Source organism: Paracoccidioides brasiliensis (assembly GCF_000150735.1).
Source record: "Paracoccidioides brasiliensis Pb18 unplaced genomic scaffold supercont2.2, whole genome shotgun sequence".
NCBI classification, from domain to species: Eukaryota; Fungi; Ascomycota; class Eurotiomycetes; order Onygenales; family Ajellomycetaceae; genus Paracoccidioides; species Paracoccidioides brasiliensis.
Window position 1 is genome coordinate 256,265 of NW_011371359.1, and position 21,176 is coordinate 277,440.

The 21,176-nt window shown below is 47.5% G+C and overlaps 4 protein-coding genes across 4 annotated transcripts; 2 read left to right on the forward strand and 2 right to left on the reverse strand.

Moving 5' to 3' along the window:
* Positions 1-1,295: 1,295 nt before the first annotated feature.
* PADG_01276 (uncharacterized protein) lies at positions 1,296-5,771 on the reverse strand (the record flags this gene model as incomplete). The annotated part of the gene is made up of 5 exons (XM_010758546.1): positions 1,296-4,982; positions 5,050-5,275; positions 5,333-5,460; positions 5,530-5,578; positions 5,743-5,771. 5 exons carry the CDS (start codon positions 5,769-5,771, stop codon positions 1,296-1,298), a joined length of 4,119 nt encoding a protein of 1,372 aa, XP_010756848.1.
* A 99-nt stretch (positions 5,772-5,870) lies between these two features.
* PADG_01277 (1-phosphatidylinositol-3-phosphate 5-kinase) lies at positions 5,871-13,634 on the forward strand (the record flags this gene model as incomplete). The annotated part of the gene is made up of 2 exons (XM_010759089.1): positions 5,871-13,426; positions 13,511-13,634. 2 exons carry the CDS (start codon positions 5,871-5,873, stop codon positions 13,632-13,634), a joined length of 7,680 nt encoding a protein of 2,559 aa, XP_010757391.1.
* Positions 13,635-14,806: 1,172 nt separating this feature from the next.
* Positions 14,807-17,129, reverse strand: PADG_01278 (pyruvate kinase; the record flags this gene model as incomplete). The annotated part of the gene is made up of 8 exons (XM_010759090.1): positions 14,807-15,058; positions 15,151-15,232; positions 15,326-16,159; positions 16,233-16,354; positions 16,441-16,521; positions 16,603-16,649; positions 16,740-16,784; positions 16,988-17,129. The coding sequence occupies 8 exons, from the start codon at positions 17,127-17,129 to the stop codon at positions 14,807-14,809; spliced, it is 1,605 nt and encodes a 534-aa protein (XP_010757392.1).
* Positions 17,130-18,528: 1,399 nt separating this feature from the next.
* On the forward strand, positions 18,529-19,354 carry PADG_01279 (uncharacterized protein; the record flags this gene model as incomplete). Its single annotated transcript, XM_010758547.1, has 2 exons — positions 18,529-18,603; positions 19,022-19,354. 2 exons carry the CDS (start codon positions 18,529-18,531, stop codon positions 19,352-19,354), a joined length of 408 nt encoding a protein of 135 aa, XP_010756849.1.
* Between the last annotated feature and the right edge of the window lie 1,822 nt (positions 19,355-21,176).

Sequence of the window (21,176 nt, forward strand, 5' to 3'; positions counted from 1 at the left end):
TTTTTTTTTCTCTATTTTTTTCACGACAACCCCCCCTGGGGTTGTGCAGCGGGTTCCCCCTTTTTAAAATTTCCCGGGCCAAGGGATTTTTTTTTTTTTAATAAAGGCCTTTTTCCCCTTTCCCTTTCCAAAACCCAATACCCCCCCCCCCCCCCCCCCCGTCGAATCAATTACTAAAAAGACAAGACGTGGCTGTGAAGATAGTTTTCATCCCCAATCCCGTGCCCGTCAAAGCACGCGCTCAAGGCCGCTGTCTTTATGGCCAGATACAATGACGAGCAAGACGCACGTCTTTATCGAGCAAGCCTCGCCCAGGTCAAATGCTTGACAAGCGCGGTGCCAGCCATCGATGCGTTAAAGTAGTCCCTGGGGACCACGAGTCGGCCGGGCCCGAAAGCGTCTCCGTCAACCCCAAGCTCGGGGTGGAAGCACAAGTTCCTTCAAGTTCAACAACACTTTTAACAAAAGTACACCAACCGAGCAAGAGCGCAATACGAAAATAATTGTGACGTGCTCTACAGCGTCTCTATATCAATGACCATCATGGAGTACACGACCTGTAGAGATTGGATTGGTTAAAATTTAAAATATTCTTTCGCCTTAATCTGCAACGGTTCACAGATACAACCCATGAAGCCGTTCTATATCTGCTTTGTTTAGTCTCGAAAACTCAACCGTCGGATATATTCCGCCGGAGGGGAGCGATGTCAAAGAGGCCGGAAGAGCAGTTGTAGTCTTGGTGTGGTTGTGGTAGCCAAAGGAACACCGGGGCTGGAAATGGTGCTCTATGTTGTGTTGCCACCACTTGATAATCATTTATGGGTAGACGATATTGCTACATTGTCCTATCATCAATTCTCCCTGACGGGAAGAGTAGAGAAAGAGGACCAGAAACAGGACCAGTAACAGGATCCACAATGTGATCACTAGATCTCTGCGGATGAGTAAATAAATTCAAGGTTAAGGTCTCTCTGTAAAAGAAACTAAGTGGTTCTCATCTGTCGTGATGGGACAGTCAACTCCTGAGTCACCACCGGCAGGAGTGCAGATATTCCTGCAAATGCATGAACCTAGTAAACATGAAAATTTCCTTTGAAGCTTAAACTTGGAAAACCGTAGTATAACCTGCGCATCATCATCACAATTCATGTTCTCTTAGGTTTCGTTCCATTTTTTAGTTTCTTTCCCTTTCACGTTTTAGCATCTTTCCCTTCCACTATTAGCATACATTCCCACGCTCCATTTGGAAGATCGGCTCCTTGGAGCCTTTCGGGTATTCGGGTATTTGCCAAATGTCAAAACTTCCATCCCATAGAGTCCATGCCCCGTGGATTCCCTAACGGAGGCGGACGAACAACTCCATTTTCGTCCACGGGAATCGGGTCCGCTTTGGATCCATCCTGCCGAAACCCATAATCTGCTTGGAGCTTTGCAACATTGCGGGCGTACATCTTGAATGGGGTATTGCGATCTTTGTACCAGGGCTTAGGGTCATCTGAATCCTGGCCGTTTCCTTGCTGCGTAGTAGTGCTATGGTACAATTTCCAGAGAGGGTCTCGAGGGGAGTCAGGGGGTGGACGGTAGAAGGGTTGTGGGCGTCGAGGCCGAAGTGGAGGCGTGATGGTTTTGTCTCGACTTTTAAGAATGCCCTCACTGTATTCTTCTGAGATATCACGTTTTTGTAGCTTGTTGGTGATGGGGCGGTGACGGCCACTGCCTTCAATGGTATATCCACGGAGGCTGGATTTAGAGGAGGAGCTTTCGAGCATATCGCTATCGTCGTCAGAGTTCGTCTCGAAAGACATGCTGCGGGTCTGCTTCGCAGCTACCAGCGCTACGGCCGCACGATGGGATCCGTCCACCGATTCAGCTATTTCATCTGACGTATTGACTTCATCGTCAGCGTCAATACCAGTACTTGCAACGTCAATTTCATTGGTGGAGCTGAAAAGAGGCCATGATGCGTCTGTATCACCAAGTTCCACGCTGGCAGATTTGTGGGCTTCTAGTTCATCACTTGATTCGGCAAGGTCTTCTGCCATCAGATCAATCTCGGGTTGGTGCAATAGTTCGCCATGGTTTGATTCGGGAATGGTGGGTTCCCGCTCTTTCCTCTCCTCGTCTGACGACAATATTATGGGATCTTCCGGGTCAAAGGCAGCTAGAGATCCTTGTTCATTTTCCAAAGGGCTGAAATTGGAAAGCCGTCGACTGGAATTCCGCTTGGACGAGGCTTCGCTCGTAAAGTCCTCGCCATCTTGCTCCGCCAGGACAAGCTCGAGATCGTGGGCAGTAAGAATGCCCTTGCGACATCGTAGTTTGCTGACTTCTTGTTGAAGGTAATTTTCGAACGAACCAAGACAGGAGGACTGGCTGAGATCGTGGTGCCGGAGGATATAACTCGGATATTGTACCACAAAATCGTCCCAGAGAAATGAACGTGTCAAAATATTTTGACCGCGCAGGCCCTGTAACATATTACATGCCTGCCTGAAATGATTAAAGTTGCCGGCATAGTTAGAATATGCCTCTTTGAACCGATTGTATACTGCCTCTGTCTTCGACAGTAATTCATCATTGTCAAAATAGGGTTCGCGACACTCTAAAGCAACCGTTCGATTCTTTGCTACCTTTTCCTCCCCTGAAGAAGTGCTAGAAGTGCATGTCTGTGACTTGAAAATCCTTGGTTGTTTAGGTGAATTGTTGCTCCATGGGGAGAGTTCACTTCTTTTTCGCTTTCCTATCATAACCGAGGTGGAGTTTATTTCCAGATGAGATCCACGAACATCAATTGGACTAGAAACAGCAGGCCCAGATGCATGAACAATGACTGCTGGATCCGTGTATTCCGCCTGGGAGTTTTGCATAAATTCCTCTAAATCGGACATCAGTTGTTTTCCTGCCATCGGCTCGTCATCCTCGTAATCTACAGGGTCACGTTCTAAAGGATTAGATACTTTTGTGGAAGTCGACGCGGAGGATTCAGCGGGGCTTTGACTTCGTGGGTGTTCTCTGCTTGTGGACGGAGAGGTCTCAGGATGAATATTTAGACGTTGGGTATCGTAAGTTGAAGGAATGAGCGGGTCTGAGGACACTTTCTTATGATATTTTTGACCAAAGCACTGGCCATCAGCTTGGAGTGGCTCACTGTTTACTTCAATATCCCGTTCTCTCTCCTCGATATATGGAGATTGTTCAACCTCCATGAAAAAAGCTTCGTTGGATTGGGGCAACGAAAGCCAGGAGGTCGAGATCCCATCCTCCTCTTGATCTTCGTCAACTTGGCTTGTATTTCCTAAGCCTTTGGGAGCTGCCGTTTCCATCTCAGAACTGTCATCTTCGTCCTCTACGGGTGTGGCTGGATCGCAGACACGTGGTTTCTGGGAATTTGGAGGTATTTCAGGTTGAGATGCCAGCGATTTCTCAATTTGACTAGCCACAGCTTCCGCATTGCTACAAATAGCATCATTAGGGGAGGCTGACCGACGTAGGCGACTATCCCCCATACTCGGTAATCTCTGAAGTGGACTACTATCTTGCGGTACAAGGTGAGAAGAGGAAGGTAGTGGTGTTGGATCCCATTCCGGATCCAGCATTTCGGTTGCTTGTGACGACTTCAGAATGTTAAACCCGATATCTTCGTCCTCATTTATGGGAGGAGGAGCCGCGTCATCACTAATTTTCTCCATGGACGACCTGCGACGCTGCATGTCATTCCATTCTTGTAAGAGATATATCGGGACATGTGCCTGTGGGGGACGCTTTCCCGGTTCCGCAGGGACCCAAGACTCTTGTTGCTCTATAAGCTCTTCCTGGTCCTTGTGAATTGTAACATCCCGGCGTCGGATCCGCGTCATATGCCTCCATGGGTCATTTCGACGGGTCTGCACGCTTGTCTTTTGGTTATTGTCCAACTCCATGGAGATCTTAGTGGTTATCCGTGGTTCTTCTTGCGGCATATGCGAATCTGTACCGTTCATTATTTGCTGGTGACCCTTTCGAACCGTAAGATCGCGCCGTTTCGGCGGCGGCATATCTTCACCCGCAGATATTTGAGTGCTAGCTACCTCTGCTTTATGATCATCATGCACCACCTTATCCCTTTCAAGGCTTCGGGATATACTTGGGGATCTAGCGTCAGATGTGTATCTGAGAGTGCTCGAGGCCAAGCTGGGAGGTCGTGTTAATAGATCCGCGCAAGCATCACTACTGCGGTCTCCTTTCTCGTTATCTGAGGCCTCCTGCTCAGTTGACGGGATCAATTGGGTCGCAAAACCTAACTGATCTATTTCCAAGTCTAGTTTGCTGGAAGGTGGCCTAGGAGGTTTTGTGTTCTTGCTCAGTGACTCCCTAGCAGCTGAAGGGGCCTTGTTAGGGTTCCCTTGTCTTTTTTTCGGCATGAGAGCAGAAAGTAGTGATGTAGCATCCGTCTTAGGTGGTGCAGAACCCACCCCAACAAGGGTGGCGGCTTGAAGATTTTCGATCCGCCGACCGGTTGAAATCTTTGACTGAAACTGCTGTTGGGAAACTGGAGACACGCTTGCGGCACAAGATTGGGACCTCAGAGACGATGCTTCTGAATCTGAATCCAAACCTACGTCAACATCCATTTCATGCCCATCGCCATTCGGGGGAGCAACACCATTCTGTTGGCCGTTGTGCTGTCTGCAAAAGTCCCTGAGCAAACTAGACATCTTTGGTTGCCCCAATATGTCTACAGGGGTGCCAAAAACACTAGCTCCCTCGCATCCCTCCACTTGAAAGTCCAGAACATACAAGGCAACCTGAGGTGTCTGAGCTCTAACATAGCTGATAACAACCTCGAATTCAACAATCTTTAATATCGCTCCCTTTGTACCACTGTTAAGTGGTTTCCTAGCTTTAATTTGATATCTCTGTGTAGACTCTTTGGAGAAGATTCCCAAGATGGTGGTGAGAGAGTCGGATAAAGTACCCTGAATGGACTGTGAAGGGGGAGACCACTACAAGGGAAAACTGTTAGCCTAACTTAAGCCAGAGCGATTAATCTATGCGAATCGGAAAACGCACCTGAGCCACTTGCACAATTTTCCGATCCTTCACACGAACTCGAACTTCGTTATCATCTTCCACCAGTTGCAATGGGTTCCGCAATGGCAATTTGTCCGGCGGCGGCTGTCCCAGGCACAAACACAACGCAGCTTCAACAACCAGCACAATCCACGGTCTCAGGGTCTCCATGCTGGAGTTCTCGAGGGGTGGAGGGTCATAATCCCCAACGCCTGCCCCTTCATAGCTTGCAAAAGGGGTTAAAAACACTCAAATTGGCCAAATGAGAGTTCAACATGCGCACTTCATAGAATGTGCATTCACTCTTTGTGTTTGCGGCCGTTTCAATCGCTTTTTGAGTCGTTTGCGTTTGATATTCCCAATCGGGCTAGATCGTATTTCCCCGGAGATCCAGTCACGCGTTCTCACCGCCTTGGCAGAATTATCCTAGTCAGCAAGTGTTCCATGACTCAGCAACAATTAGCCACGCTCATTGGCCACAATCGTCAACGTGAGCTTGGATTGTGACGTCCATCGATGATCGCCCGCCCTAATTAACGGGCTGTTGACTATGATAGAATCCCCACCTCGAGTTTAGCACTTCACATTTGCAGCCCCTCTGTGTCATTCATATCGTTGCGACCCATTCGTTCTCCTAGGGTCAGCGCCTTTTTCTCACTGTGGAAATCCAGCAGGATGAAATAACCCACTTACCGTATTTTGGGGCAAACACTAGGAGCCATGTCTGGCGATACGATACGTGCCTAACCAGGCTGAAACGTCTTTATGATTGTTCATCCAGTAGAACTCAGATACTTGAAACAGACGTGTTAAGTATGGATATGGCTTCTCAGAAATCACAGGGAAACTCAAGCCCCTCCGCGTCCTCGATATTCCTACCTCTTGGTCGACGATCAAGACGGGGTTCCCTTGCTTCTATTAGTTCACAGGCAGAAAGAGAACATAGAAATGAAGCCTTGGACCAGATACACAATGCTGCCTGTCAGTCAGATGAACTCACTGTGTTCTATGAACTTACCAGTCCGCCTACTACTTCATCAGCAACGGACAACAAGAGCATAGTGGGAGAATTGCAAGGCAGCCTGAGCGGGCTTTACAGTCGCTTTCGAGCCTCAGTGGGCGGCGTTAAAGATATGGTTGGAGTTTCATCAAAATCATCAGAAACAACACCAGCAGAAACACCAGCGGTTAAAAGCCCTAACATCTCCTCGTTTCCCTCAAATGTACCGGGACATACCAGCGCCGCAGGCTCCAGCGATGTGCATCCCTCGCTTACCAGCTCGGCTCATGCATCTAAATGTCAGTCTCCGGCTCTAGGGACCTTCCCTCCAATACAAGAAAGGACAGCCAATCCCTCTATGGGGAGGTCGTCAAGGATTTCCTCCAAGGCTGGGAGTGTATCTTCCAAAGCATCTGGGCACCCTGGTGGTCCGTTGAAGTCAGCGATTGCCCCTTTAACAAAAGCCACTTCAGGGATGGCAAGTCCCACAGTTACTGAAATCAACGTAAACGCCATGAAGGATGTTCCATACCATAATAGGACCGGTTCAGGAAGTATCTCATCAAGTATGCTACAGAATACCGATTCCTCCAGCTCGGAAAGACGGGACAGCTCCCAACCGACGTCGATGAGCCAGTCGCAGCAGGAGCTAGGACCTAGTCACCAGTCATATTCACCTGTTTTGATGACATGGCATGCCCACAATGAATCTTTTCGGGAAACTCGTTTGCCGGAGAACCCAGCCATGGAGCGTGCAGCGTCCCCGAAACTTCATTCTACCACTGCCGATCGAAATGGTCTTGCTGAACTCGACACATCATTCTCGAAATCTTCTTGGAGAGCCTCGATTGACGGAGCGCACGAGATACTGCCATCCCGTAGAGAAAGCCAACCGGGAAATTCCACCAAGTCCATCCCGAACGATCATTCCCCAACTCCAACCTCTGTTACCACAAGCCTTTCCAAATTCTCAACAGCAGATAGTTTGGCGAACGAAAGCAGAACACCAACGACTCTAGCGACTTCGTTAACCATGACGGACAAGGAACCGCCATCCGCGCACTCGTCGAAGACTTCCTTCAAGGATCGCCAGGCGAAAGCACCTCCTAAAGTTAATCAATCACGCTTACCTGGATTTGGGCATTCACGGATGTCTTCCTCAGAGTCAGACAATCACCAACGATCTGCAGCTATTCCTTCACATATTTCGTTCAGCACTGGCTATGCCGGTTCTGCTGCCCAGGCAAGAAGACGACCTCCCATCCAGTCACGACAAGAGGTGCCTCCTTTCCGAAGCAAGCTTCTTGGCAAGGAATTTTGGATGCGTGATGAGAATGCTAAGGACTGCTTCCATTGCGGAGAGCCGTTTTCTACTTTTCGAAGGAAACACCACTGTCGCACTTGCGGTCAGATTTTTGACGCAAAATGTACATCTCTAATACCAGGGACAGATTTTGGGCACTCTGGTTCGATACGAGTATGTAGGCCTTGTGAAAGCAAGATTTTGGCCTACCAGGACGATTCTTCGGACCTATCTGGAGATGACCTGAGTCCTATTGTGATTAATACTCGGAGCCCTGATGCCATCTCCAATGGGAATTTGTCTCGTTTAAGTGTAGATGACGATGCTTCTTCCGTCATGTCTCAATCGGTTGACCATGTGTTAAAAACCCCCACCATGGCAATTCCTGCCACCAGACGTACTGGCGATGGAAACAATCGTCGTTCTGCCATCCTGGAGTTCGATTCCGATCGGCAGCTTACGAGGCCTTCTTCCTCGAGATCACTGAAATCGTCAATCAATGGCAGACCACATTCTATTGGCCATAAGCGGCATCACTCGCGCCACCAATTCATTCGCAGCCTCAAGTCCTACCACGAAGACAGAGCCCCATTCCAGCGTCGCGCTGCAGAGGAGATGGGCAGGGAGTCTAGGCTTCCAGCCTTTCACCGGGATAACATTATTGATCCGGATTTGGCCCAGTATTTGTCAGATGATGCTTCGAGTGGTGACGAACAATCAAATTTATTTGCTGTAGTTTCGGATGGAGGTCTCTGCAAGAGCGTTGGTGAGAGTGAGAAAGCATCTTTCAGCGGTCTTCTTGCAGCCGTAAGAAAGGGTCGTTCTCGTTTCGGTGACAAATCAGGAGTTCCAGGGTTGTATTCCACTCGTGATGGCGATGATACGAGCGTCAGCAGTTCCAGAGCACTTAATATATCTCGTTCTACGCGGCGACGTAATTTGAGTGTTGCAAGTAGCATTCACCAACGCGTATCTCCGCGCACGTCAAAAGACAGCCAGGCCATCCACTACTACCATGACCACACCTTACCATCGCTGTCAATGCAAGGCCTACCAGCATCTGCAGGTTTCAAGATGACTAGAAGTTCATCAATGAGAGGCGCTGGTGCACCAGCTATTGAACTCAACCGAGCCAGTTTAGACCATGTCCGCAAACTCCTCCGGCAGCTATTGAGAGATGCAAGTATCCCTCATTCTAACTCTTGGGAAACTGCTTTGTTGCCAATCCTTCTTAAAGCTACTGATGATGTAGAGCCAGACGTCCAGCAGGGCGACGCCATGGACATACGTCACTATGTGAAACTAAAAAAAATACCAGGTGGGCGCCCAGGTGATACAGCATATGTTTCCGGCTTGGTTTTCACGAAGAATTTGGCGTTAAAGAGCATGCCTCGAAGCATTTCTCAGCCTAATATTCTTATTATCACCTTCCCTCTTGAATATGCACGCCAACAGCAGCATTTCATGAGTTTGGAACCTGTCATTCGTCAAGAGCGCGAATTTCTAGAAAATCTAGTCAATAGGATATCCTCCTTGAAACCTAACCTTCTTCTTGTGGAAAAGAATGTTTCTGGGCTCGCTCTTCAGTTACTAGAGAAGGCAAATATTGCTACTGCGTACAATGTTAAACCATCGGTAATTGAAGCTGTCTCGAGATGCACACGGACCAGAATTATCACCTCTATGGACAGACTAGCCACCAGCCCATCATATCCCGGCCAATGTGGCAGTTTCGACCTCAGAACATACGTTCATAAAAATCGCAAAAAGACATACATGTATATATCTGGGTGTCCGAAAGAGTTAGGATGCACAATCGCCCTTCGCGGTGCAGAAAATGATCTTCTCATAAAGATCAAACGGATTACGGAATTCATGGTCTATGTTGTGTACAATTTGAAGCTAGAAACCTGCCTCATGAGGGACGAATTCGTGAAAATACCCTCTTTGTCATCCGAAACACCATCCACGAAGACCAGTGCGCCCTTTAACATCACTGAGAGTACCGGACAGCCTAGAGATGCGAGCACCACTGTGCATGACCAAAATTCCCAACACAGCTCCCAGTCGGTTATTACTGACGGCGCAAAATCCTTCGATGGTTCTCCCACCTCTCATAGTCCTGTTTCTGTTATTGACACCGCTACGAATGCATCTAGTCGGGAATTTGAGCAGACCAGCAGTGCCACCACCGTGCCTGCCTTTTATGAGGATATGGTTGAGAAGCACCAAACAAAAATTCTCTCTGCATCTCCTTTCGTGAAGTTTATGCCACCTTACCTTCTCATGCGCGCTAGAGAACTGGAGCGGCAGCTTGCATATCTCAAACGGCTTCGCGATCAAGATTTTTCAACAGAGCAGTTGAGTGATGACAAAGCGAGATCCCAAAAATTTGTCCTCATTACTCCTGAAATGATTCACGAGTCTCTCTCTGGCGCTTCAGCCAAGGTTAAGGAAGTGCTCCATGCGGTTCACGATGCAGAATATGACAGAGCACTGCATAACTACCAAACGCAGAAGAGACAATGGGAAACATACATTTCTGGAAACGGCAACTTGTTCGATCCTTACTGCCATCAAAACATTGTCGTACTTTATAGCCTTGTTTGCACGACAACTTCCGTTCCCTGTTCTGGTCCAGATATATTTGCTCTTGGATTTTACAATGAGCAAGAATCAGATAGATTATTCGAAGCTGATTTTACCCTTGGTCAATATGTTGAGGAACTTTGCCTCAGCGCTAATGATGTATGTGAGGTGAATGGTTGTGAAGAAAGGATGTTTAGCCATCATCGACAGTACGTACATGGCGAAGCTCAAGTCACTGTTATTGTTCAGCCGTACCCATCCAAGCTTCGTGGGTTGCAGGATGTGATTTTAATGTGGAGCTGCTGCAAAATCTGTGGCAATGAGACACCAGCTATCCCTATGTCAGAGAGCACTTGGAGATATTCATTTGGAAAATACCTTGAATTGTCATTTTGGTGTGGTAACCTGCATGCGCGTGCTGGTCTCTGTCCTCACGACTTGCATCGCGATCACCTTCGTTATTTTGGCTTCAAAGATGTGGCTATTCGCATCCATTATGATCCCATCACGTTACTGGAAATCATTGTACCACGACCTCGCGTTACTTGGAAAGTCGATAAAGATCTCAGGCTTCGAAACGAAATATACAGCCAGGCGGAAAAGCGCTTAAATCGGTTCATGTTATCCGTAAAATCCAGGTTGAAAAGTATTAATGTTGATAGTGTCATCCCGGAAATGGCAGAAGATTGCCGGTATGAAATCGAGGCGCTCATGAAGCGAGCGAATGATGAGCACCTCTCCCTCATTAAGCTGCATCAAGAACTCTACATGAACTCTCGATACTGGGAAATAATTCCTCTGAATAGAGTTATTCACGCTATGCAAGAAAAGGTCGTGGAATGGGATGCGACGTTTGCAGAGTTTGAACGGAATTTCTTCCCTTCAGAAAAGGATATCCGGCGACTAGCAACGTTACAACTTAAGCGAATATTTCTTGATAAGGATGTTTCCGTCACCTCCTTTACAACGACTGACGAAACCGCTGCAACAACCCCTGTTGAGGCAGTGGAAGCAGATGCGGCAACAGTTCCTTCGACGGCGGAAAACCACAAGTTGGCGAGAAGGATGACACTGTCTCCCCAAGAGGCTAAGAGTGTCCTAGTTTCAGTGGTGGAAGAGCATTCGGGTAAAATCAACAGATGTAGGGAAAGTCCTGAGCAGTTACCTTCCCCGGCACAGCTCAATGTCAACGAAAACGAACCCGTCACGTTCCCTGAGAAAGCAATGGCTTCTGGACAGGACGTTCAGCATTTAGACTTGGCTATGCCGCCCAGCGTTGATGATCCAAACCATTCTACCCCCATACCCGAACCCGCCTCTCAACTTCTACCTAGTAACAAATCCGAGGGTCCAACCGCCTGTGGCACGGCACCATCAGACAATCACGATGGCGATAAGAACACGGCTCCGGATCTGCAGTCACCAGATGCTTCAAATGAAGTCCAGGCTATCATTGAAGACCAAGGACGTGGTGGTGATAGCCCCGACCATACCATTCTGCACCCCCCCCAAAACCCCCGACCTTCTGGTATCCCAAGGCCGTCGGAGAAATCGTCTCGAAAGCCTCCAACTGGAAAATCTCCCCCCTTACTAAGAGCAGATTCACACCCAGTCCACATGCCAGACAACAGTGCGAATGGGGAGGCAATGCAACTCGTGCAGAGAGCGGCAACTGGCGGTTTCAACCTTAGGAGGACTGATAGGCAAGCTGACTCAACTAGTGTCTCAAAGGCCAAAGTTGGTGAAAAGAAGTTTTCGGAACGCCTTGGCTTGTCATCCTTGAAGCCGAGTAAATTGGCTTCGGATCATCAATCTCTAATACCGCGTTCTGTACAAGGAAAAAGCTCACGGGTTTCGAATTTAGCAAAGCACTTTGAACAATTGAGCCGTGAATTTGAAAAGGAGCGTATGAGAGAGCGTCAGCAACGCGCATCTCAAAGAAAGCAGTCTCGTGCGTATCCCATGGCTTCTTCAAATCCAATTGTAGAAGTTTACAGGAACGTGAGAGATGCGGTTGAGGAACGGGACCCATCGGACGAGGACTTTCTTTCAAATCTGCCCTCTTCTGCTACTTCAAAGGAATCAACCACATTGGTGTCTGAAATTAAAAAGCTTGCTAAGCCTGAAGATACCGAAGAAGAAGATCACAAAGAACAACCCCAAGATACGTCCATAAAACCAGACGAAACTGTGGTACAAGCCAGCCAAGTCCAATCAGAGGCTGAGGGTGAGGGCGAAGGCAAATGCGAGGATGAACACAGTGACGCAGAAAGAAGTCTTCTGGACGAGCTTCAGATTGTTGACTCAGCCAAAGAAGCAAACAAGATGCTGCCTGAGGATCTTGATTTAAAAGAGCTACCAAAGTACGAACGGACATCCCTTCTCAAAGTGTTAACGAACTTCTGGGCCGAACGCTCTGCCAGTGGATGGGCTCCTCTCGAATACCCCTTGAGCGATTCCGACCATCTTTTCGCAGATTGTAACATAATTGTTCGAGAGGACGAACCCAGCTCCCTAATTGCATTTGCTCTGGACTCCGAGGACTATAAGGCTAAACTCTGGAGCATCCAAGAACATGACCTGGTGGAAGATAACCGCTCTGATGAACGTCATCCTCCCGAAGTCGAGCAATCACTTCTCAGGGAAACGGGAACTCATCTCAAATACCAGTTCCAAGAAGGCCAGGCTAAGATGCTTTGCAAAGTCTTCTATGCTGAGCAATTTGATGCACTCCGACGAAAGTGCGGTGTTTCAGAACGGATAGTCGAGTCGCTGTCGCGTTGTATGAAATGGGATTCTCGTGGCGGAAAAACCAAGTCGCTTTTTCTGAAAACTCTAGACGACCGCTTCATCCTCAAGTCACTCTCAACCATTGAGACCCAGGCTTTTTTGAAATTTGCGCCAGCATACTTCCAAATCATGTCCGAAGCCCTGTTTCACGAACTCCCTTCCGCCATCGCAAAGATGTTTGGCTTTTACCAAGTAATTATCAAAAACCCTGTCACCGGGGTGGAATTCAACTGGTTCCTTCTTCTCATGGAGAACCTCTTCTACGACCGGAACCCAACACGTATATTCGACCTGAAGGGATCAATGCGCAATCGTAAAGTCCAAAGTACGGGCGAGCGCAATGAAGTACTCCTCGACGAGAACATGGTGGAGTTCATATACGAGAGTCCCCTGTTTACTCGAGAACATTCTAAGAAACTTCTAAGCCAGAGCGTATGGAATGATACTTTATTCCTCGCTCGCCAGAACGTCATGGACTACTCCCTTATGATTGCAATTGATGACGCCCGCCAGGAACTTGTTGTTGGCATCATTGACTGCATCCGTACGTATACTTGGGACAAGAAGCTGGAGTCATGGATAAAGGATCGCGGATTTGCCGGGGGCGGCAAAAATAGACCGACCGTCACCAGTCCGAAGGAGTATAAGAGTCGTTTCCGGGAGGCTATGGCCAGATATGTGCTACATGCTCCAAAGTGAGTATTCACTATCCAATACAACTAATTACATGGGACTAGGAGGTGTTGTCATTGAAGATAACTAACGAGGACAAAAAATAGTTCATGGCACCAATGCCAAGTGATGAAATTGGATCGACGGAGTCTCAGACTCAAGAGCCGTGAGCGAGATAACTTCAAAGCTAACAAGGAGGAAAATGTCGGCCCGGGAGGAGTCGTTTCTTAATCAAATTTAAACTATGGGGTACTTCATTTTTTCGCTCGCATTGCAAAATTTTTTCGATACTTTTGTGAACTACATATGTTACATGCTGCAGTTCTTTATGTACCCCGCTCCTATATCATGAAGGATTACCCGTGGTGCTTACGACTATTAACGAACCATGCGATGAGCTAGATAGGTCGAAAGCATACCCCCCAAAAAACTAGCTATCGTGTATTATAAAAACAAAGCCTTCGGTTGATCCCAAATAACTGCACAAAAATCGGATAAAGGAAAAAGAAACAAGATTAGATCGATCCGCTATGGCCCAGACACATTGCACCACAGTATCTCTACCCCACCTGACTATGACCATGTTTTTCATGATTATTTTGTGCTTTATTGGTGGCGTTAAATACGGAAGACTGAATTGAGCTTAATGACATTATTTAAATTGTGCCTGTAATCATCTAACTGTCACTGATTTTTAAAGTATGTTAAATATAATTTAGTGCATAAGTGAAAAACACACGGTAAAACAGTTTACATCATATTGAATTTTGAGAATTTGCTCATTTAAAGTGTCAATCTCATAAAACATCTGAGACTCTTTTTAACTCTTCAACTAAAGTCAGAATTCAATATGAAACTTTGTGAACAGTCACAAAAAAAACTAAAATTCAAGTTCTTATAAAACGTACAATTCTCAGCAGACACTATGCGAGATTATTTATGAATGATTGAAGCTTGTATAAAATACTACTCAAATGTATTATCTACAACTTTGAACCGAGGGAATTGAAATTCGAGGATAGACAGAAAAAAGAGTATCACCCAAGCACGAAATCGTTTATTTTTTACTTAATTTTTAAAACAGTAGAGATTTTTTTTTTTTCCTTTTTGGAAGCACATACTTACATCCGCTATTATCCTCATTACAAAACCAGCTCCTCGAGAAGCAACAAGCACCCTTTATAAAATGCGGGGAAAGTAAAACAGATTAGGCTTCTTTTCACAGAAGCCTAGTGGAAGCCCAATTGTACTTTTCGACAAATCCTTTTCCTGCTAGGAGAATTAACGTCAAAAAGCAGCAATTCCTTTGGCCCTTTGTACTTCACATCCCTACCCCAACACAACTTATAAACAAGAAGCCTACATCTAAACCTAAACCTAACATTCTTCCAATCCACCTTCGCTTACCCCTCCGCAAGCCCCAAATTCTCCGGATCCGCAGGAACCACACGGATGGTATTTGTATGACCCATCCCGCCCCTCCAGCCCTGGACACAGACGACAGAGTCACCGCGGGAAAGAACATGGTGTTCAATGGCCTTGGCGATACCGAACTTGAGACGGTTGTCGACGTCCTCTTGCCAGTTCTCGCGGGTGAAGTCGGGCTTCTTTGCGGGGAAGATGAAGGGGTAGACGCCGCGGTAGAGGTGGGAGTACTGATTTGGTGGGAATTAGTTGATTGGATTGGTTGGATTGAGTTGGGTTGGGGTGAGCAAGAGTGGGGAGGGAAAGGAGGATATAAACTTACACGGGCAGCAATGTCGTTGCGGGTGATCATTATGATGGGGCAGACGGGACGGTATTTGGAGAGGAGGCGGGCGGAGTGGCCGCTATATAATGAATTGGATGTATGCGTGAGTTAAACTTGATCATTTCTTCCCCCACCCCCTAATCGCAGTGAAAATTGAAATGGAACTACTTACCTCGTCGTCAATACCAAAATAGCTCCGGCATTCAGCTCCAGACTTGCAGAGACAGCAGCCATGGCAATGGACTCGACGGTATCCAGGGGTCGAGTCGCGAGATTCCGCAACTCATCAAAGACATTGACATATGGAATAGCGACTTCGGCAATCAGACATGTCTCATGCATCATCATTACAGCTTCCTTGGGATAATCGCCCTTGGCAGTTTCGCCAGACAGCATAACACAGTCCGCCCCGTCCAGAACCGCGTTGGCGACATCTGACACCTCCGCACGCGTGGGACGCGGGTTATATGTCATCGACTCAAGCATCTGTGTCGCGCAGATGACAGGCTTGCCCTTGATGTTGCACTTGGCAATCATCATCTTCTGGGCGATGAAGACCTTTGCCGCAGGGATTTCGATACCTAGGTCTCCACGTGCGACCATGACGCCGTCAGTTTCTTCAAGGATCTCATCAAAGTTGTTGACGCCTTGCTGGTTCTCGATCTTGGCGATGATTTGAATTTCCTTGCCTTCTTCGCCAAGGACAGCGCGGATGTCCTTGATGTCTGAGGCGCGGCGGATGAAGGAGGCAAAGACCATGTCGACTTTATTCTTTACGCCGAAGCGGAGGTCGGCTTTGTCCTTCTCGGAGAGGGCGGGGAGATCGATGTCGGTTCCGGGGAGGTTGACGCCCTTTTTGGAGGAGATGAAGCCATTGTTGAGACACTTGGCGCGGAGAGAATGATTGTCTATGATCTCGAGGACTTGGAATGAGAGAATGCCGTCGTCCACGTATATTAGTTTACCCTTCTGAATCACCTTCGTGATGTTCTTGTAGTCGACGTAGCTAATTGGTGGATTAGTTTTTTCTTTTTTCTAAATGCTGTAGGGATACCAGAAATTTAACCGGGGTACTCAACAGATATTTATTATCACACTTCTCCGCATAGTCATCGTGAGTCGTAATAATCAACTCCGCTCCTTCAAGTATTTTAATATCCTCACCACCTACTGTTTTGCCGGTTCGAATTTCTGGTCCTTTCTGCAACAGTCGAGGGGCCAAAGGTCAGTTCTTGCACATCTCTCATAGAGGTGGATAATATTGTTTATATGAGTGGCTTGGCTTACGGTATCCAAAGCAATAGCGAGCGGGCGCCCTGCTTCAATTTGCTCAGCCTTTCTGGCATTATCAATGACAGATTGATGATACTAGACGCAAAGCAACACCACCAGTTAGCTTTCTGAACCTGTTTGAAATGTTTCACGGGCAGGGGGGGCGGGGTTAATTACCTCGTAATCGCCATGGGAAAAGTTCATGCGAACAACATTGACACCAGCTAGAAGGATGTGAACATATCAAGGTTAGCCCCACACCCAAACACCCCTGTTCACAGTTTGGAAACTGGGAGCAGCGGTAGCAATCAGACCTTTGCGCAGGATATTGATCTTCTTAACGGAATTAGTTTTCGGACCTAATGAGCAGGAAGAAACACAATTCCAATCGTTAGCTTCATCGTCTTCTTAAGATCTCCGTGCCACAATGGAGAGATTGAGGAAGGTGCCAAAAACATAAAAATGCGAGAGGAAACGGTGCATCTTCAGGTTGCAGCCACGAAGTGCAGGTGAAGGTTGGGTGAAGGTTGGGGGGGGGAAAAAAAGGCTCCTTCAAACGCACCAATGGTCCCGATGATTGCGGTACGGCGGTAGTTGGCATAGTTGGCGATATTCTCCCCTCTGAGGGGCTTATAGTCGCATTGGAGTTTGGACATCCACTCCAGCTTACTCCCGCTGGTGAGGTGATCGAGAGAGTTCGCCATGTCGGTGGCGGGCTGTTGCTGTTGACGTTGTAGGGAGGCCACGGTTGCGGGAGGAAGAAGAGAAGAGGGGTTCCTTTTCCGGTCGTCGATTGATGCTCAGCAGGCAAAAAATAGGGCAGAGAGAGGATGGGGTCTCTCGCTGCAGCTATTTTTGGGTTACTTTTGCCAATGCCCTTTTGGAGCCTTGCCAGTTGCAATAGGATGAAGGGTTGAAGCTGTATGCGGCCCAGTGGGTTCTCAACAGGGGTCAGCAAACGGCAGTAATCCAACCAGACGGAACCAAGAAGGCAGACGGTCGCGCTAGGAGAAGGCAGGGAAAAGATTACTGGATGGTCCTTTGTCTTCCCTGTCTTTCTTTGATAAATGTTGTTCCTTTATCTTTCTCTGGTTGGCTGGTGGGATAAAAGTGTTGCTTGTTGGGGGGTGGCAATTTGTTATTCAGGCTGTTGATCTCACATGAGAGGGCAAGCAGTTAATAATAATTGCTTTGTTCATGTGCAAGGAACTAGAAGAAAGAAGAACTTCTCCGCAGAAGATCTAGTTATAGATGAATAATACTAGAACAACCCGCATAAGAGGTTGGGTGGATATAAGAATAATAAAAAGAACAAGTTAAGCTTAGCATCCAGGACGCGACCCAGAAATAAGTGTTGCTAGTAACTAAACTCTCATCAAAGCCCCCCATAAGTTGTTAAGTTAGTGGTTGGAGTTAAGCCAAAGGCTCTTCTGTTGCATTCTTCCTCTGCAGTTCTGCTGTGACATGGCTACACTTCTCTAGTTCCTAACTAACTACACAATTTGGAGGACGGAGTAGACTTTTCCTCTTGGATCCTCCAAAATATCAGAATATTTGTTAATTTCCTCACTGCAAATAACATTAAGACACAGATTGTGTGATTATGTAACTGGATGTTCACGTGTCTCCACATAAATAAATATAAGTTACATGGTTTATAGCTTTCGGCTAGACTAGTTCATATACACACAACAACGGCGCCCTCATCGAGTTATGACGCCCTTTGATTGGAAGAAGCTGGGGATGACGTGCTAACAACGTCTCCACTTGATCGTTTAAACGTGCCTAAACGCTCTTGTGGATACTTTGAATCCAGGCAGAATACCTGATTTATCGAGGAATACATGCCGCCTGGCTCTGGCCATGATGGCTCAGTGATTGAAGCTGGAGATCGCGACCCTTCAGCACGAAGTCGAGCGAAAATGAGCTACTGAAGAAGTCAGTGCGGATCTGGCAGAATCCCTTCTTCAAGAAAGAAGGATGCCTGCGATAGTCACGGAACGCCAGTATGGATATGCGACGGTTTTGGACAGAAAGAAATATCTGGCTTTACCAGCTATATGTCGTTTGCAAATCACCCCACAGGCTAAATCTTGTTTCACAATGCCTCAAGATTCTCTATTTTCTGCTTATGCTTTATGGTTTGTCATCAAGGATGACTTCGCAGAGAGGCCTGCAGTCCGGAGAACTCAACTATTTGAGGATTTTTGAATGGAATGACAGCAAAGTCAAAGGGATCTAGATGATCGGGCACTTATTGAACGTTTTAATTGCCATCAGAACTGAGTAGTATCCGTAGAGGATATCAAGTGCAGGATTTCATGCTCTTTGACCGACTTCTTACAGGAGTTAGCAAGGAATGGGCTTCTTTTATAAGGAACCGTATGTATCAAATTGAGGAGGGTGGGGGGACTCAGGGTCTCGGGTCCGATTTCGTGGGCCCATGGTGTGGCGTCCTTTGTACGGCTGCCGATGGGCCTCCCTCCGGCGGGTATGGGGATCCCCCCCCCCCCCTCCAGTATATAATACCCGAGACTCTGTGAGAAAGGATAAACATTCCAAGCCTGAAAGGACCAGAACGAGCTACTACTGCCAGAAGGCTGGCCACATACAGTCTGAATGTTGCTTGAAATTTCCGGATAAACGTCCTGCCTCAATGGGTAAGAATGAAGACAAGGATAAGGGTGGGACTGGTTCACCCCCAGTTCATAACATCATCAAGCAGATATTCTGCACGGCGGAGAAGGCTTATTCTAGTGGCCAAACCGGCGAAGATACCAGGGTCCTAGACTCCGATTCGGGAGCTCACGCCACACCTCGCAGAGAGATCATCGAGATCAAGTCTCAAAAGGTCACTGTCACTCTAGAAATGGCAGACGGAGTTACGGTCCCCCTCTACGGCCGTAGCTGCGACTGTAGGGAAGGTTGATATACCTTCTGAGGGGGCCATAATCTCGTTGAATGACGTTCGAATGGACACATCCACCATCTGCACCGATGAGCCAGAACAGTGACGCCAACGACGAGATTCTTCATCGATGTTGCGGGTGATAGCCGTACGCTATATAATAAGAAAGGACCTCCCTACTTGGGGGTTGCCGATCAATGGGATGGCTGAGGCGGGATCTCTCATGAGATCATTACACCCGACACACCACAATCGAAACGGATTCACGAAGGGAAGCCTGCGTTCCGTTGATTTCGTTGAGAAAGATTGGATTAGTGGAGGTCGTCTGATTTTGCGGCCCAGTGTGGGTGCACAGGAACATACCAGAATAACCAGATATACTTGTGGTGTTCTGCTTTGAATTTTTCAGTTTATGCTTTGTACGGACGCCTTTTTCTATTCAGGAATTGAGTGTCTGGTTGTTGTAATTATGTTTTATTATTGCGGATTTGAAGGATTTGAGCTGAGTTAGCAAGGCGTCGTTGGCAGAGCTTAGGGAGCGCGCCGCATGGGTGTTAGTGGAAAAAATTAACTGCGGCCCGCTTAATCACGTTCCCCTTCATAAATGTAGATTTCAGCCAAACCAGCGCTTAGTTCTGTTCGGGATCAGGTGATCCCTATGGTATCGTACTCGTCCGTCCTTTGTCCAGTATAGACGAATAATTACTTGGCAATTGGGGGGGCATTTTGCCAGGTTAGTTCACCTAGTAGTTCCACAGCAACTTCCAGTGATATTGAACGGATCAATATCCGGATCTACATTTACCCACATCCGAAGCCCCAGCTTCTTAGTATGTATGTTTTGGGACTAGCGTATTCTTGGCACGAACATGACAGTGGCTGAACTAAAAGTAAACTAAAACTAACTAAAACTAACTAGAGTTGAAGCTAATACCTTACCTAATACGCCTTGAGTGCCAATCACATGGTCCAGGCAACCGAGATCGCTGACCAACTTGACCACCAAGCGGCGGCGGCAAACAACAACAACTACTGCTACTACTACTGCTACTGCTACTATTCCGAACAGCTACGTATCTTGTATATCTTGCATATCTGTTTCATTCCTCCGTATATCCAAATAAATACGATATACCTACTCCACTTTCCTCTCTCTCTGCAGCTCTTCCCCCCAGCTGTTCCGATACGTTACCCTCTTCCCATCGCTCTTCATCTCCTTTGGCTCCCCGGGCTATCCCCATCCGATCCGCCGCACCAAACAAATAACAAGCCCCTTCTCCTCCCCGTCCATTGTTATCCCGTACCAGTTCACCACGCATCTTCAGCCATGGTGGTATGTCTCGCTTCTCCCTTTCCTTTCCTTCCCCATCCCATCTCAGTCGCACTCTTATTAACAAAACCCCTTTTCTTATAGCTCGGACGCATAACCCACTACGCCTTCGATGCAGTTCTACGTTCGTTCACCCCATCCCTCTTCACTAATTACTATCTTCCAGCAAAACTAACCTAGTTACAACCCCAAACAGTCTCCGCGTTTCTAGCTGGCATTAAGCGGTCAACAGGATTAACGTAAATATTTCAATATCCCCCTCCGTCATACCACAGTATTATATATATGCACAGAGACATGTCCATGCAAGAAGGAACACCAGGCTAACAGCTGCTCACCTCTCCCCCCCCAACCCACTCCCACACACGACGGCCCGGAATTTGTTGCGGTACACAGCGACGGAACTGCCCCTGCTCGAGCTTCTCATCCCGCGAAACCACCATGAACCTACCTGACGACCATCCCTCCATTTCCTACACCCAACAAATTTCCAACCGCAATGCGCACCCCTCC